This window comes from Hypomesus nipponensis, chromosome 25 (assembly GCF_054491055.1).
Source record: "Hypomesus nipponensis isolate SF chromosome 25, ASM5449105v1, whole genome shotgun sequence".
Classification (NCBI taxonomy): Eukaryota; Metazoa; Chordata; class Actinopteri; order Osmeriformes; family Osmeridae; genus Hypomesus; species Hypomesus nipponensis.
The window spans coordinates 13,446,626-13,461,859 of NC_140385.1; the positions used below are offsets into that span (position 1 = coordinate 13,446,626).

General features: G+C 44.6%; 1 protein-coding gene across 3 annotated transcripts in view; it reads left to right on the forward strand.

Annotated features, from left to right (window-relative positions):
* The window catches only part of mllt3 (MLLT3 super elongation complex subunit), an 86,204-nt gene extending 72,169 nt beyond the window's left edge, over positions 1 to 14,035 (forward strand). For 2 of the 3 annotated variants that reach the window (XM_084691507.1, XM_084691508.1), the window contains one exon: positions 12,587 to 14,035. In XM_084691507.1, coding sequence (XP_084547633.1) covers positions 12,587 to 12,718 — 132 coding nt within the window. In that variant the 3' untranslated portion in view covers positions 12,719 to 14,035. Of the gene's footprint in view, positions 1 to 6,599; positions 7,383 to 12,586 lie in introns of those variants that run through there. The other variant, XM_084691509.1, reaches the window with a different exon arrangement.
* The last annotated feature ends 1,199 nt before the right edge of the window (positions 14,036 to 15,234 follow it).

Sequence of the window (15,234 nt, forward strand, 5' to 3'; positions counted from 1 at the left end):
TGTTGGGAAAGTTCACTTTCTACATGAATTAGTTCAGTTCATAGTTCACACATTTTAAAATAAACTGGTTCAGTTCATAATTCAAGATTTTGAACTCAGTTCACAGCTCCAAAAACTAGTTCAGTTCTTTTTTTCAATATGTTGCGAGCTATAATTATCCTAAATGATTCCACAGCCCATATAGAACCACAGACAGCAATTATTTTATTAGTTTGACGCAGAAACTATGTGTCAGATTTCATCTTCATATCCATTTTTTTATCCTTATCCAACCAAGATTTACATTCGCATTGAAGGGAGGAATCTCCCTTTTTTTTTTTACAAAAAAGATTGAAATCTCTACCTGTCTGCAATACCACTTTCGGCCTCTACGCAACTTCGGCGCTCTCATGCTTGCCAGGCATAGACAGTAGAATAAAGCTCACGCAGCGATTGACTGAATCAGAATCAGAATGGGATTTATTTTAAATTTTAAAACTGTTTTTGTGGCGTGAGGTATTGGTCCTGATGGACCACAGCATTCTGCCGGAGGGGAGCGACTGAAACAGGGAGTGTCCAGGGTGGGAGGAGTCGGCCACAATCTTCCTCGCTTGCCTCAGGGTCCTCGAGGTGTGCAGGTCCTCGAGGGAAGGCAGATTGCAGCCAATCACCTTCTCAGCAGTACGGATGATACGCTGCAGCCTGCTCTTGTCCTGCAGCGTACCAGACGGTGATAGAAGAGGTGAGGATGGACTCAATCATGGCTGAGTAGAAGTGTACCATCATTGTCTTTAGCAGGTTGAATTTCTTCAGCTGCCGAAGGAAGTACAGCCTCTGTTGTGCTTTTTTGATGAGGGAGCCGATGTTCAGTTCCCACTTGAGGTCCTGGGAGAGGATAGTGCCCGCGAAGCGGAAGGACTCCACAGTGTTGCCTGGGGAGTCACTCAGGGTGATGGGGGTGAGTGGGGCTGTTTTCTTCCTGATGTCCACAACCATCTCCACTGTCTTAAGAGCATTGAGCTCTAGGTTGTTCTGGCTGCACCAGGTCACCAGGTTGGCTGCTTCCCACCTATAATCAGACTTGTCTCCACCAGAGATGAGCCCAATAAAACTTCAGGAGTTTGACGGACAGATGACTGGAGGTGTAGCTGTTGGTGTACAGGGAGAAGAGTAGAGTAGAGTAGAGGAGAAAGAACGCAGCCCTGAGGTGATCCTGTGCTGATGGACCGGGAGTCAGAGACTTGTGTTCCCAGCTTAACGCACTACTTCCTGCTAGACAGAAAGTCTGTGATCCACCTGCAGGTGGAATCAGGGACGTTCAGCTGGGAGAGCTTGTCCTGAGGCAGGGCGGGGATGATGGTATTGAAGGCAGAGCTGAAGTCCACAAACAGGATCCTGGCGTAGGATGCTGGGGAGTCCAGGTGCTGTAGAGTGAAGTGGAGGGCCATGTTAACTGCATCGTCCACAGACTTGTTGGCTCTGTAGGCAAACTGCAGGGGATCCAGTAGAGGGTCTGTGGTGGATTTAAGGTGTGCCAGCACCAGGCGCTCGAAAGACTTCATTACCACAGAGGTCATGGCAACGGGTCTGTAGTCATTATGTCCAGTTGCCCTGGGCTTTTTGGGCACAGGGATGATGGTGGAGGACTTGAGACAGGCTGGCACATGGCATGTCTCCAGGGAGGTGTTAAAAATGTAGGTGAACACCGAAGACAGCTGGTCAGCACAGTTCTTGAGGGTGGCATCTGGCCCAGCTGCTTTGCGTGGTTTCTGCCTCTTAAAAAGTCTGTTAACTTCACTCTCCTGAATGGAATGGTTGTCTTTCAAAACGACAGAAGAACTTGTTCAGGTCGTTGGCCAAAACGAGAGTCATTAGTGGAGTGGGGGGCTCTGGGCTTGTAGTTGGTGTTCGGCCTGAGCCCTCTCCAGACAGAAGCAGAGTCGTTAGCAGAGAACTGGCGCTGACTGGTTGGGAAACCCTGGATACAGGACTGTTAACGGTGTGTTTTCCGCCTGGAAGTCTCTAGAAATCTGGCACCTTATTGAACAAAATTAAAAAGACTGAAAGAGTTCACAGACACCAGAATGAACGCGTTCATCAGTATCGTTCATCAGGCAGTAATACAGTACCTTCAGTTCACGGTCACCAAAATTATGAATGAGTTCATGAACTTTTACATTTACATTTATTCATTTAGCAGACGCTTTTATCCAAAGCGACTTCCAAGAGAGAGCTTTACAAAAGAGCATAGGTCACTGAACATAACAACGAGATAGTCCCAAACATTGCAAGCAGCCAAAACATGAAGCATACATTGTGAAAAAGCTAAACAAGTGCCAAAAGGGAAGACCCATAAGAGCATGTAGTTATACAAGTTACAAATAAAACAACATGAACCACAAAAGTGCAGGACTGTACCTGTAAAAGAACAATCAACAATAAAATATTACACAGCAAGTACAAGACTTAACTTCGTTATATCTAACCTACAATAGCAACAAGTCACTCAATAAGAGTCGTAGTGATCCTGGAGGAGACTAACAAATCCAGCCAAGCATTCTTAAGTGCCGTTGTACTCCCGGAACAAGTGCGTCTTGAGCCTTTTCTTGAAGGTGGGGAGACAGTCAGTGTCCCTGATGGAGGTGGGGAGCTGGTTCCACCATTGGGGCGCCAGGCAGGAGAAGAGCTTGTGTTGGGACCGGGCAGTCTTGAGCGGTGGGACCACCTGGCGGTTGTCTGAAGAAGACCGTAGGTGACGGGTGGGGGTGTAAGGTTGCAGGAGAGACTTGATGTAGATGGGTGCAGTCCCGTTCACTGCTCGGAAGGTCAGTACCAGGGTCTTGAATCTGATACGGGCGTTGATGGGTAGCCAGTGGAGGGAGATGAGGCGCGGGGTAACATGGCAGCGTCTGGGTAGATTGTAGACCAGGCGGGCCGCTGCATTCTGAATCCTCTGAAGAGGGCGGGTTGCACATGCTGGGAGACCAGCGAGCAGCGAGTTGCAGTAGTCCAACTTGGAGAGGACCAGTGCTTGGACTAGCAGCTGGGTGGAGTGCTCAGACAGGTATCTCCTGATCTTTCGGATGTTGTAGAGGGTGAATCTACAAGACCGGGAGACTGCGGCGATGTGGGCCGTGAAGGAGAGCTCGTCATCCATTGTAACCCCAAGGTTCCTGGCAGAGGATGAGGAGGTCACCGTCGCAGATCCCAGGGTGATTGACAGGTCGTGGGAGATGGAGGGTTTAGCCGGGATGATGAGAAGTTCTGTTTTGGCGAGGTTCAGCTGGAGGTGGTGCTCGGTCATCCAGGCGGAGATGTCTGCGAGGCAGGCCTCAATCCTAGCAGAGATCCCCGGATCGGTCGGGGGGAACGACAGGTACAGCTGGGTGTCGTCAGCGTAGCAGTGGTAGGAGAAGCCATGGGAGGTGATGATTGGTCCAAGTGAGGTGGTGTACAGAGAGAAGAGGAGGGGTCCAAGGACGGAGCCCTGTGGGACACCGGTGGAGAGCTGGCGGGGGTCTGACAGTTTGCCTCCCCAGGAGACCTGGTAGGATCTTCCCGAGAGGTAGGATGAGATCCACTGGAGTGCAGTGCCAGTGATGCCCATCTCTCCAAGTCTGTAGAGCAGGATCTGGTGGTTAACCGTGTCAAACGCTGCAGAAAGGTCCAGCAGAATGATGACGGATGACCTGGAAGCCGCTCTGGCAGACTGGAGGGCAGTGGTGACTGAAAGGAGGGCAGTCTCTGTGGAGTGGCCGGTCTTGAAGCCCGATTGGTTGGGGTCAAGCAGGTTGTTCTGAGAGAGAAAGTTAGACAGTTGGTTAGATACAGCACGTTCAATTGTTTTAGAAAAGAAGGGTAGCAGTGATACCGGTCTGTAGTTCTGGAGGACGGCAGGGTTAAGGGAGGGTTTTTTGAGTAGAGGAACAACTCTGGCCTGTTTGAAGGCAGAGGGGAAGGTGCCAGAGGTAAGAGAAGAGTTTAGGACATGGAGCAGAAAAGTTATGATAGAGGGGGAGATAGTTTGAAAGAGAGGGGAGGGAACAGGATCAAGGGGGCAGGAGGTGGGGCGATGAGAGAGAATGAGGTCAGAGAGCTCTGACTCGGACAGGGGAGAGAAAGAGTTTAGACATTTAGTTGGGTCAGTCGTGAAAGGTGAGGGGGTAGGAAAGGTGGGTTTAGGGAACCGACTGCTAATGTCGGAGACTTTTTCCTCAAAGAAGGAGGAGAAGTCGTCTGCTGTCAGAGTGGAGGGGGGGGGGTGGGGGAGGTGGGTTAAGAAGGGTGGAGAAGGTCGAGAAAAGTTTGTGGGGGTTAGAAGCAGAGTTAATTTTGTTAAGAAAGTAGAGGGTTTTAGCACCAGTTATGTGAGAAGAGAAGGATTTAAGGAGGGAGTGATACTTATCAAGGTCCAGACCGTCTTTGGACTTGCGCCATCTCCTCTCAGCTGCTCGAAGGGTGGACCGCTTTTCACGAATAACATCCGTAAGCCACGGGCAGGAGGGAGAAGATCGAGCAGGCCTGGTTGACAGGGGACAGAGAGAGTCAAGTGATGCAGTTAACGTGGTTAAAAGGGTGTCGGTGGCAGTGTTAGTGGGGTAGGACGAGAACTCGTCAATGGGAGGGATGGAGGATGTTACAACAGAGGAGAAATGGGAGGGGGATAGGGAGCGGAGGTTGCGCCGGAAAGTTACGAGGGGAGGGGAGGTAGGAGGAGTTGGAGGGAGAGAGACAGAGAATTTGATAAAGTAGTGATCAGATATGTGCAGTGGGGTTACAGAGGTTAAGTGAGTGATACAGTTACGTGTCAGGACGAGGTCTAGCTGTTTGCCTGCCTTGTGGGTCGCCGGTGTGCTCAGCAGCGTCAAATCAAAGGCAGTCAGGAGGGACAAGAAGTCAGCAGCCTGCGTTCCTTGGAGGTGGATGTTGAAGTCCCCAAGGACTATCAGGGGGGTTCCATCATCCGGGAGGATGCTGAGGAGCATGTCCAGCTCGTCCACAAAGTCAGCTAGCGGTCCTGGTGGGCGATAAAGAACAATTAAGCATGCTTTGATAGGATTAGTTATCATCACATAGTGGTGTTCAAATGATTTGGCAGTAAAAGAGAGTGGCGTGGATGTGTATTTAATATGTGGGGAAAGAAGCAAACCTGTCCCACCACCCCGCCCAGTTGAGCGGGGTGAGTGAGTGAAGGAGTGGTTGACGGAGAGAGCAGCTGGAGTTGCAGTGTTCTCTGGGCGGATCCATGTCTCTGTCAGCGCAAGGGCATGAAGAGAAGCATGGGATGCAAACGCCGGGAGGAAGTCTGCCTTGTTCACAGCAGACTGGCAGTTCCAGAGCCCTAAGGAAAGAGAGAGGGCAGGTGGAGAAGATCTGGATAGGTAGTGAAGGTTAGAAGTAGACCGTATATATTTTGTGACATATCTACGTCTACGGGTAGTGTAATGAACAGGAATGCTAAAGAAACACATGCTAGCTATGAATAAGTTCTAGGTAGAATATAATCTAATTATGAATATGAATAGGTTGATACTTATCAGTAGAGGTGCTCCTCCTCGTCGGCCTTCCTCGGTGGACTCCGCAGGTAGACTCCTTTGTCTTTGATCGACTGAGTCTTCGTGTGACGAGGCTGGCAGGCGAGGCTGCCTCTGTAGTGCTAACCGCCTTAAATATGCAAGGCGCAGCTGACAATGACCCTAATTATGTAAACAAAGGCCAGGGTCTCACGCAGCGGCAAGTACCCTGAGCACGATCTCTAGCTAGCTACTTAACTTAAGGGCTGGATAACTGCTGTTTAGCAGCCCTGCCCAGACACAAGATTTAGCAACAACACAACGCAATACTACAAGTTTAAACTCACTTACTTGGTCAGGAGACAGTCACGATGTACATACAGTAAAAACACTATTCGCTCTGAATCTGGTTACAGATGTCAGGGCTATTTAGCTGCTTCCTACAATGACCCTAATTATGTAAACAAAGGCCAGGGTCTCACGCAGCGGCAAGTACCCTGAGCACGATCTCTAGCTAGCTACTTAACTTAAGGGCTGGATAACTGCTGTTTAGCAGCCCTGCCCAGAACTTTTGATCAATGAACACATTCAGGCGCAACACTGCTGTTGAGATGTTACTCCTTTGATCAATACCTTTCCATGTATGTATTTGGTTTAGTCCTATGTCATCCCTGTGCCCAAAAAGCCAAGGCCATCAGGACTTAAAGGGGCAATTGACTGCAAAACCGATTGTACCTTGTCATAGTTGAATAACGACAGTTCGGTGGGTAAAATGAACATACCGTGAATATCAAAGTCCATTGACACCTCTTTCCTATTCAAATCTCAAAAAGAAAAGATTTGGCTGTAAAACGCAAGCTTTTCAACAAAACTACCGGTCCTACGTAGGACCGGTGATCTCCCTCTTATTGGCTCTGGTCTGTATCTTTGTCACGCCCCAGAATTTACATCCAGACCAGCCCGAGGTAGCGTCTATCTCCGATTCTAGTTTAGCTGCGCGCTGCTCTGTGTAAGCTACTTATAAGGAATTACAAAGAATGTTTTGTACTATAACAAGGATATTGAAAATGGACCACTAATGGACCACTCGTAAATGCTGTGTTCCAGGCTGTAGCCTACAGGGAAGGCTAACACTCACAGTCTTCCCAAGGAGCCAAACATTCAACAGGCATGGCTGCTGTTGTCTTATGAGAAGATCCCGGCGAAGTTCGACACTCAATCATTCATTTGCTCTGAACATTTCACCCAAGACAGTTTTGACAACCTTGGACAATTGCAAGCAGGATTTGCTAGGAAGCTGAACCTGGAAAGAGGTGCTGTTCCGACCGTATGCTCATTGCAACCGCCTATAAGGACAGTATGATGTTGTGTTGTTATGACAGTTATTAGCAATGCTAACGTTTCCTGTATAATATAGCATACCAGGTAGAATGCTAAATAAGTTTCTACACACATCAAATGACTCTAGCTAGACTAGCTATAGTCGGCATTAGAAGGGAAGCTTCCGAAAAATAGCCAGAAAACGAATAGCAGTCTGGCTTATTGCTAACGCCTGTCTAGATAATCTATTTGAAAGAACTGGAGAAAGGCAGGTGCTTGACACAGGATACGGTAGCATTGCTAGTAAACTAGTAACACCTAGACTGTAGGCATGTAAACAAGTTTAGCTTGCTAACGCAAGAGCATAGGTAGAATGTGTGATAATTTAGCCTAGTTTATTGGCAAGGGGCTAACGTTGATCAAATCAAATCAAATGTATTTGTATAGCCCTTTTTACACGCAAGCATGTCACAGAGGGCTTCACATACGCCCATAGAACTGCCCCTCAACCAACCTGTTGATTCATGTTCCTGACTGTTTCATTCAAATAAAAAACCTGTGTAATGTAAATCTACAATTCAAGATGCATGTTTGTCCAGATCTTGGTAATGTAATTTTTCAGCAAGTTATTTAGAGCAAGCTAGCTAACTGAAGCCAAGTAGAATCAGGATATGGTTTGGTTGCTAAGCTGTAGCCTAACGTTCTACCCACCCAAGTCAATCCAGTTTGCTTCAACAACAGAAGTGGAAACAAGTAATGTTATCATTTCAAATGATATATAGTCAATCTGTTGAAAACAGTGTTGTGTAGACACAATAGATTTATTTGCACATTTTTATTTCAAGTCTCCAACTTCGGTGTTTTAGCGAGTGCTGCTGTTTGCCGTGTTGCGTTTTTGCTCCCCAGCTTCACTCGTTGAAAACCAACCAATCAGCGCGTAGCTCATCTAAATATTAATGAGCATACCATAAAAGGAGAAAAGCTAGTGTTTTACCCCGGGAACATTTCAGTGAGCATAGAACAGCTCCCGGGCCATTTTCAACCCAACCAATGTTACATACCCTATTTGGAGACCTTAAGAAACAGTGTGAAATACCCCCAAAAAACTGTCAATTGCCCCTTTAATGACTACAGACCCATCGCCCTGATCTCTGTGGTAATGAAGTATTTTCAACGCCTGGTGCTTGCACACTTCAAAGCTATCACGGACCCTCTCCTGGACCCCCTGCAGTTTGCCTACAGAGCCAACAGGTCTTTAGACTACGCAGTCTACATGGCCCTCCACTTCACCCCTTCCAGCACCTGAACTCTCCAGCATCCTACGCCAGGATCCTGTTTGTAGACTTCAGCTCTGCCTTCACCACCAGGTGGATCACAGACTTCCTATTTGACAGGCAGCAATGCGTTAAGCTGGGAACACACATCTCTGACTCCTGGTCCATCAGCACCAGATATCCTCAGGGCTGCGTCCTGTCCCCTCTGCTCTTCTCCCTGTACAACAACAGCTGCACCTCCAGTCATCAGTCCGTCAAACTTCTGAAGTTTTCAGACAACACCACCCTTATTGGGCTCATCTTGGGTGGGGACGTTTGACTATGGGTGGAAATCTGACAACCTGGTGGCCGGGGCCTCGTATAACGTTGTGTATGCTGGTTTTCATGCACACAATGTCATGTATAAAAAATAAGTTAACGTGAGAATATGCGGGCCGTCTGCAAAGTCTTGTCTGGCTATGTAACGTGGCCATTTTCAACTGAAAAGTGCCAAAACTCACCAAACATTACAAAATGATGATGATACGTCTATGACATTGACTATTCAAAAAACATAATTACCTCCGCTAATAAAAGTTTGATCATTGATGTGGATGATTCACATCAAAATGCCAAAACCCAAACCGAAAATGCTATTAACTGTTTAATTCGCCACCACTTAATAACTTCTGTTAAACTTGACGGTGTCAAACGAACGACAAAATCACTCAGGAAATGCATGTCACCCTCTGTAGGCCTCTGTAGGCCTAATATGGTTAATATTGCACGCAGCACAGATTATTTACTACAGACGAAATATATATACTCGCTGTGCCGTGCAACTACAAGATTGGCATGGGAAAATGCAATTGTTTCTGCGAGCCTGACTCTGGCTTATCCATGATGCACAGAAAGCATTACGCACGGTCAACCTCCCAAGGACCACCACTCGTTTCTTTATTTAGAGTTTCATATCGGACTATTTCTTATTAATTTATGCCATGGTCCGATTCTCCCAACCCACAACATGCCCTACATTTCCACTCCGCCGACTCTCTTTTCTTTTCTAGCGCAGAATTCCGATTTCAAATATAATGCATTGGTCTGAGGCAAAATAAAATTTAAATAAACTTGTCAACACATATTACATCTCTATTCTTTCAAAATATTTAACTTGTAAACAGAGCCACCAGTGTAGGTATGTGATAGCAATTGAAGGAAGCCTGTCAACCCATAAACGTATACAGTAACGCTCACGTTAGACTAGCTAATGTAGACAATATTAAAATTATATTAAAAGGGCCCGGGAGTTTTCAGGTGATCTTTATGAGGATGGATCAATACTTTTTTGCAAAGTCTGTCAACATTCAATCAACCATATTCAGCATCAAACTGTTGTGGAACATCTTCGATCGCTCCGACATAAAAACAGGAAGGCTAGCGGAATTCCGCAGATTTTCAGTCTGAAAATGTGAAAAACAATCCACAGATTTTGTTGGGGTTTGCTAACACCTGATGACAGGCCAACAAACAGAAAATAATTTCCTTGTCTCCACCTCTGTTGTTAGAACCTCGATCTCACAGCCTGTGAAATATCTTTTTTGCGTGTTAAGCCATTTTAATTCAGACAAAGAAATGACCTCGGGCGCATTTATAGGTCATCTGCATATTCATTTATGGGAAATATTATCATATTCATCTATAGGCTATTTAAGTTGACTTTTTATAAATGTAGCGTATGGAACTGATAAGAATAAGAAAATGAGAATGTCATAGTTTTCCCGTTGGCTCAGTGTTACTGGAACGTCTGGTTAAGCAAGAACACGGTCTAAGCCTGACAATTAGCCTGACCCGGACCAGGCTAGTTTTGAAGCATAAGTTACCATAGTAACTGAGTTAGAACTACGTTGAGCTAGCTTTATGGAACCAAATTAACTAGAAATGAGTCAGACTAACTGACAGTCTGGCATATTCGGTAAACTCGCTTTATGGAACAGGCCTCTGGGCACTATCCTCACCCAGGAACTGTGGGAAGTGGCAAATGAACATCAGCTCCCTCACCAAGAAGGCACACCAGAGGATGTACTGCCTACGGCAGCTGAAGAAATTCAACCTGTCAAGGACAATGATGGTGCACTTCTACACAGCCATTATTTTGTTATAGGTCCATCCCCACCACCTCCATCACCATCTGGTACGCTGCAGCCAAGGGAAAGAGCAGACTGTAGGGTATAATCGGTGCTGCTGAGAAGGTGATGGTCGGCAATCTGCCTGCCTTCGAGGACCTGCACACGTCGAGGACCCTGAGACGAGCGAGTAAGATTGTGGCCGACTCCTCTCACCCTGTCCACTGTCTATTCCATCTCTTCCGGCAGAAGGCTGCAGTCCATCAGGACCAAAACCTCACGCCATAACAAGAGTTTCTTCCAATCCGCTACAAGGCCAAGGACTCACGCTGACCGTTTTTTTATTGTACGCACCTTTCTGCCACAGTAAATTCTGTGTTTGTGAAAACATGGCAATAAAAACTAATTTCAATTCTGATTCTGATGACAACTTTCTGATGCAACAGCTTCTGTTGATGTTTTTTAGGTTTGGTTGACAAGAAGTAGTTCCAGCCTGAACTTGAAAGTTGAGTGCTAAACCTTTCAGCAACTTGTGTGGAATAATACAATTACAATAATGTAGGTCAACTTATAGGTTTTGCAGTCAGAGCATTTGATAAATAATGCTTGTGTCCATGCACTTAAAATTATGATCAAAGTAAAATGATATTCCTCGTCCGTCAGATTTTTTTATAAAAAATTTAATGCATATGTTTTTAGATCGGTTTATTTTATATTATTTATACATTTTATAAATAACTTTTATGACCATGAACAACGTTTATGTCCATTTTCTTGGATATAACAAAAGAAACATGTATAAAGCACATCTGCCGGATTTTTACAAAATCACCTGATTTATTTATTCAACGTGGAAGTCAATGTGCAACCCTCTGCGTCAAAAAACGGCATCAGTATAGTGATGCCAAAGGGGTCTGCCCAAGAGCCAATATTTGACGAGTTGGGATGAGACTGGTTTGGTTTTATTTGATGAACGTGACTGAGAACAGGCCAAATGTTAACAATAGATTTGAAATTTGCCCACTTGTGTTTCAATAAGATTGAATATGTCTACTACTTGATTGACAGCTCAGGTCTGTCAATTTGCTCTCAAGTGTTCTATCACAGTGCTCCAAGAGTAAAACATTGCAGTCTAATAAGAACAGCTCTGTGCAACTGGTTATGTCCCGCCCCTTTGCATTTAAAATGAAATGTGCATTGTATTTTCCTGAAAATGTTTTAATGGTCCTAAAACATAACCTGTAAAGGTTATGGTATGGTATTGAGCTGTAGAATGGTGCTGGCAGCCTGGCACAACCAAGACACACACTTCTCTGACCCTCTACCTGATCATGCGCTTGCTTCAATGAACGTGACTGAGAACAGGCCACATGTTAACAGTATATATATATATGTGTGTGTGTGTGTGTGTGTGTGTGTATATATATATATATATATATATATATATATGTGTATGGTTAAATCATTTTCAAAGTGGCCCAATTGTGTTTTAATAAGAATGAAACTTGTATGTCTGCTACTTGATTGACAGCTCAGGTCTGACAGTTTGCTCTCAAGCATCCAATCACAATGCTCCAAGCACACGAGGACAGCTCCATGTAATGGGTTATGTCCCGCCCCTATTTCTTTTGAAACACATGCAACTTCACATCACTTAAGAGATCTATTGGTCTATTAATTTCTTTACTTATTTAATTATGGCACATTTAGTCCTCCATACTCACTGCACACACACACTCTATATTAAGGTCAGTTCCTCTCAGTATGAAGTAATGTATACAAATTCCAGACTTGTGGCTGGTGAAGATTGGTTAAACTCACTCTGCAGGTATTTACACAGGCTACATGCGCCAGCTAATCGCTGGCTTTTAGTTGACGTAGCTGGTAGTGGTAGTGCTTGAGATGTCGGGGGTGAGGGGTTTGATCCCGAGTGTGGGCGAGCTTCGGCCAAGTGTACCTCCAAAGGGGGCGTGACCACATCTATTACATTGGTGCCGTGACCCAGATTCCATCAGGTTAGCTGTACCTCCAAAGGGGGCGTGACCACATCTATTACATTGGTGCCGTGACCCAGATTCCATCAGGTTAGCTGCAGCCGACACAGCTGGGGTAGCTGTGATGTGTGGAGTGAGTTAAGAGGGGTGAGTGTAGACGGTGTAGATTGGTTACAGGCCAGTGAATCGCTGGCTTTTTGTTGGTGTATCTGGTAGCGGTCATTCCGAGGTGGCGGGGTTGATCCCGATTACAGGCGCAACCACATCTGTTACATTTAGTCTTGAAAATCTGTTAATAGCAACATCACCACCTGCAGATTTATGCTGCATTCTGCTCTTTTGTTCTGCTTCTGCATTCTGCTTCATCTTGTCAGTTTTCTTACAGTGTCTTGTTCCCACAGATAGTGAATCTCATCGAAGAGACTGGACACTTCCATATCACAAACACAACTTTTGACTTTGACCTCTGCTCTTTGGACAAAACCACAGTCAGAAAGCTTCAAAGTTACCTGGAAACGTCTGGAGTTTTGTAAGGCGAAGAGCTATAGGCTGCCAGTGGGTTTGGTGAATGTTAACTTCCTCTAACTACTATTTTGTCTCTTTTTACTTGAACTTTCACTGCAATGCAGCCTGTTCCCTCCTTTACTGAGACCAGCATTTGGTTTGGATCCTTGTTCTTTCTTTCTTTAGTCAGTAGTTGGCTCGTGATAGACAAAGAACAGGTTTAACCACTACATCACCCTGGAAATTACCCAGGTCGACCAGATCACCTCATAAGCCTTGAAAATTTCACAATTCACAAAAACGAATTGAAAACACCGTATTGCTCTTACTTTACATATTGTTATCGTGTACTCTGTGCGTGTTATGTTTTGTTCTTTGTGACATGTATGTTCAACTGCCTTACTGCATTATCAGGCTAATTTATTGAATTTGAGTTCCAAGTGTGTGTGTGATGGAGAGAACAGAATTATACTTGCACCAGCACCTCACAGCAACCATATCTCATGCTGTGTATGACAGTCAAGTTCTTTATAACCAAAAAACTGTGAGGAATTACTTGAGTGGCAATACAATGTAAAAGCAGGGGATGACTCTTTCTGAGGTTATATGAAGTACAGAAATGGGCAATGGAACAAGTCATGCACTTACAATTGTCACATTGATATCGTAATTGTGGTATCAAACATTTGTATTAATACTGTATAATTATTTTGAAAAGGTGCTGCATTACATAATTATTAGCTTGTGCTTGTTTAAAACTGTAACTGTCCTCAATATTAAACAGTCAAGAATTACTTTTTTATATATACAAATGTACTATTTAGAGTGCAGGACATCAGAAAGTCTTTATTTATTAAATGGGGATCTTGGTTGCCAAATCTGCATACATTTGGGGAGACGTTTTTGTGTCACTTGCTATGGTTAATATGTTGTCCTTAGACTAATTTTATGAATTGATATTGTTTGGTATTCAAAGGCTGTACCATATGTGGGAGAATGCATGTGGTCTTTTTCAGGGGCCATGACAGCAGAATGTGCTGTTTAACCTTTTGCTTGACTTTATGTTCCTTATGAGTTATTGTAAATCGTAAAAAAATATTTTTTTAATTGGAAAAGTAAATAATTATTATGTACAAATGAAATCATAAATATCCAGCAGAGGAAAGTGTATTGGCACTGTGATTTCGAAATGGTCTTGCATTCTTGTACTTTACTGCTAGATATTTGATTGAATGCCCTATCTTTTCATATTTTTCCTTTGCTCTATTTCCAAGCCCAAATATATCTGTTTTGATTGAAAGAATATCATATATTGTTTGTGTCTCTATAAACTGTATTTGTGTTAACTATGTTCTTTTTTTGTTGTTGACTTTAATGTAAACATTTCTTAGCATGGGGCTCCCTGGTGGCTCACTGGTTAGGATGCTTACCATACGAGCTGAGGCCCACACACAGCATCCCGGGTTTGATTACGGCTCTCGCCATTTGTTCCCCTCCCCAATTTCCTGTATGTCTCTGTCAGTGAGGAACACAAGGTTGCTCGCCGTCCATTGTCACGTTTGCTCTACACAGCAACAAGGAACCCAAGACAATGACTTGTGATTGTCTGCGCAATGACATTTAGACCACTTAAATTATTGATAGCTATCAGGATGTGAAGAGACCTTCAACCAGTGTAACAAAAAATGTTTCTGGAAACAATAACAAATCCTATTTAACACGACTCGCACTACACAAGTTCACTCTAACATCAGCAAGCTAACATACAGCCCTCTATGCTCAGCTCAAATAAATGTCACGTTCCCTTCTCAAATGTACACTCAATTTAAGGCATATTTATGGAAGGGATAGATCTACCAACCTGTTATATAAAATAAAAGTGGAACTTAAGTCATCTTAATGTGGAATAATCAACATGGCTCTCGTCCTCTTCCAATCAGTGTCCTTCTTAGAGCAAAAATAAGGATACTGATTGGATGATTAGAGTAAGTACCGTCATGCAACTAGTTAAGGCCGATTTATACTTCTCCGTTAACGGACAGACGCACAGACGAGTCGGACGGAGTCGAACGGACTGGTTGAATTTATACTACTCCGACGGCGCTGCGTGCTGAAAGCAATTCACAGCCAGAACAGTAGATGACGCTGCACTGCGATGCTAGCTAGGTTATCGAAAAGTCGGAGCAAATTTACAAATGAACCATTTCATCAATAAAATAAGCACATTTTCAGCAACTACACTGTCCATTTCTCGTCACATTTTAATTCAGATGCTGATTTACATGTACTGTTTAGCTGAAATAAGAGTTGTAAAAACATACAACAATGGCGGTCAAAGGATTCTGTTCTCTTGTTGGTCACGGCAACACCGCCCCCCACACCTGACGCAATACGGACCAATCATAGCCAAGGGGTAGCCGTAAAAAGACGCATGGACAGACGGATAGTCAGGAAAATCAGGAGGCACACGCAGAGCTGTGCGAGGGCTCTGCGAAGACACGTAGAGGGCGTTTCTTGAAGGAGAGGGCGTTCCCCGTGTGCGTGT